The 1488-nt window shown below is 39.7% G+C and overlaps 1 protein-coding gene across 1 annotated transcript; it reads left to right on the top strand.

Annotated features, from left to right (window-relative positions):
* Positions 1 to 420: 420 nt before the first annotated feature.
* LOC135212201 (tigger transposable element-derived protein 1-like) lies at positions 421 to 996 on the top strand. The gene has a single exon (XM_064245646.1). It carries the CDS (start codon positions 421 to 423, stop codon positions 994 to 996), a length of 576 nt encoding a protein of 191 aa, XP_064101716.1.
* The last annotated feature ends 492 nt before the right edge of the window (positions 997 to 1488 follow it).

Genomic DNA, 1488 nt, shown 5'->3' with positions numbered 1-1488 from the left:
TGTATTTATTATACATAAAAAAGTTTTAGGTACATAATTTTATACGTTTTTTTTCAGGTCAAAATGCCCCGTACATACACTAGGAAAACCAATAGAGCATCTACACCTCAAGATGTCCTTGTGAAGGCTGCACAAGCCTGTGCTGAGGTGAAGGGGGAAAAAAGTTTAAAACAGTTGCACGTGAATATAAAATTAATCGAATGACTTTTAAGAGATTCTTTGCAAAATATCAAAAAGATGGACCACAAACATTAGTAGGATACAAGAACCTAGCACAGATAAAGTTTGTATTCAGCCAAGAGCGAGAAAAGGATTTGGCATCTCACATAATAGCTTTATCTGATCGGTACTATGGACTAAGCACTGACAAAGTTAGGTCGTTTGGGCCTTTGACAATTTGCTAAAAGGAATGATATCAACATGCCTAAAAACTGGCTTGAAGAAGAGAAAGCTGGTAAAGACTGGTTTCGTTTGTTCAGACAACGTCAGAGTTTATCAGTTCGTCAACTAGAAGCTACTTCATTGGCACGAGCAACAGCTTTCAATTCTCATGTTGTAAATAAATTTTATGATACTCTGGCTAAGGTTATGGACAAATACAAATTCCAACCTCAGGATATCTACAATTTGGATGAAACAGGGTGTCACACAGTCCAATCCCCTGGAAGGGTTGTCACCAAAAGAGGACGAAAACAGCTTGGGTCAATCACCTCAGCAGAGCGTGGGGAGCTAGTTACCCTGGTATATGTAGTCAGTGCAACTGGGAATGTCATACCTCCTATGTTTATCTTTCCACGTCTGCATGTCCGAGATCACATGCTGAATATGGCACCACATGGCTCTGTAGCAGCTGCAAGTAAATCTGGTTGGATAACAGAACAGATCTTCCCAAAGTTTTTGTTACATCTTGTGAAAAACACATGCTGCACAAAAGAAAAACCAGTTCTCGTACTTATGGATAACCATGAAACTCACATCAGTCTTGAAGCTGATTGATTTGCGAAAGAATGGCATAATTTTGCTAACCATCCCACTTCATACATCCCTCCAATTAACAGCCATGTTAAGACAAGAACAAATCTATGGGCCCTTCAAGAAGGCATATTCTCTATCCATGGATGCATGGATGCGCTCACTCCAGGAGAACAGTCTCCATTCATGAAATACCTCACTTTGTGAAAGAAATTCAATCAATTGCAATGACAATTCCTAATATCACATCAGGTTTCGAAAAGACTGGCATTTTTCCATTCAATCGTAACTTGTCCACAGGCCTTGAATTGGCTCCATCTATTGTTACGGATAGACCAGATCCTTCCAGCATCTCACCAGATGTTCCGAAAGTCCAGTCACATGACAAAGACTCTAGTGAAATCCTTTTACTAGAAATCCCTAACCATAGTTTCTGCTGTGGAAAATCCACAAGGCACATGTGGACGGATGATATCATAATCCAGAATATAACTTCCCCTATCCCTAGTACATCAA

The sequence above is a fragment of the Macrobrachium nipponense genome, chromosome 40 (genome assembly GCF_015104395.2).
Source record: "Macrobrachium nipponense isolate FS-2020 chromosome 40, ASM1510439v2, whole genome shotgun sequence".
NCBI classification, from domain to species: domain Eukaryota; kingdom Metazoa; phylum Arthropoda; class Malacostraca; order Decapoda; family Palaemonidae; genus Macrobrachium; species Macrobrachium nipponense.
The sequence above is the reverse complement of the archived record's forward strand: the minus strand, read 5'-3'. Positions and strand labels throughout refer to the sequence as shown.

Excerpts from the sequence above, each read along its gene's own strand:
- LOC135212201 (XM_064245646.1), top strand. The coding sequence starts at position 421 with ATGCCTAAAAACTGGCTTGAAGAAGAGAAAGCTGGTAAAGACTGGTTT.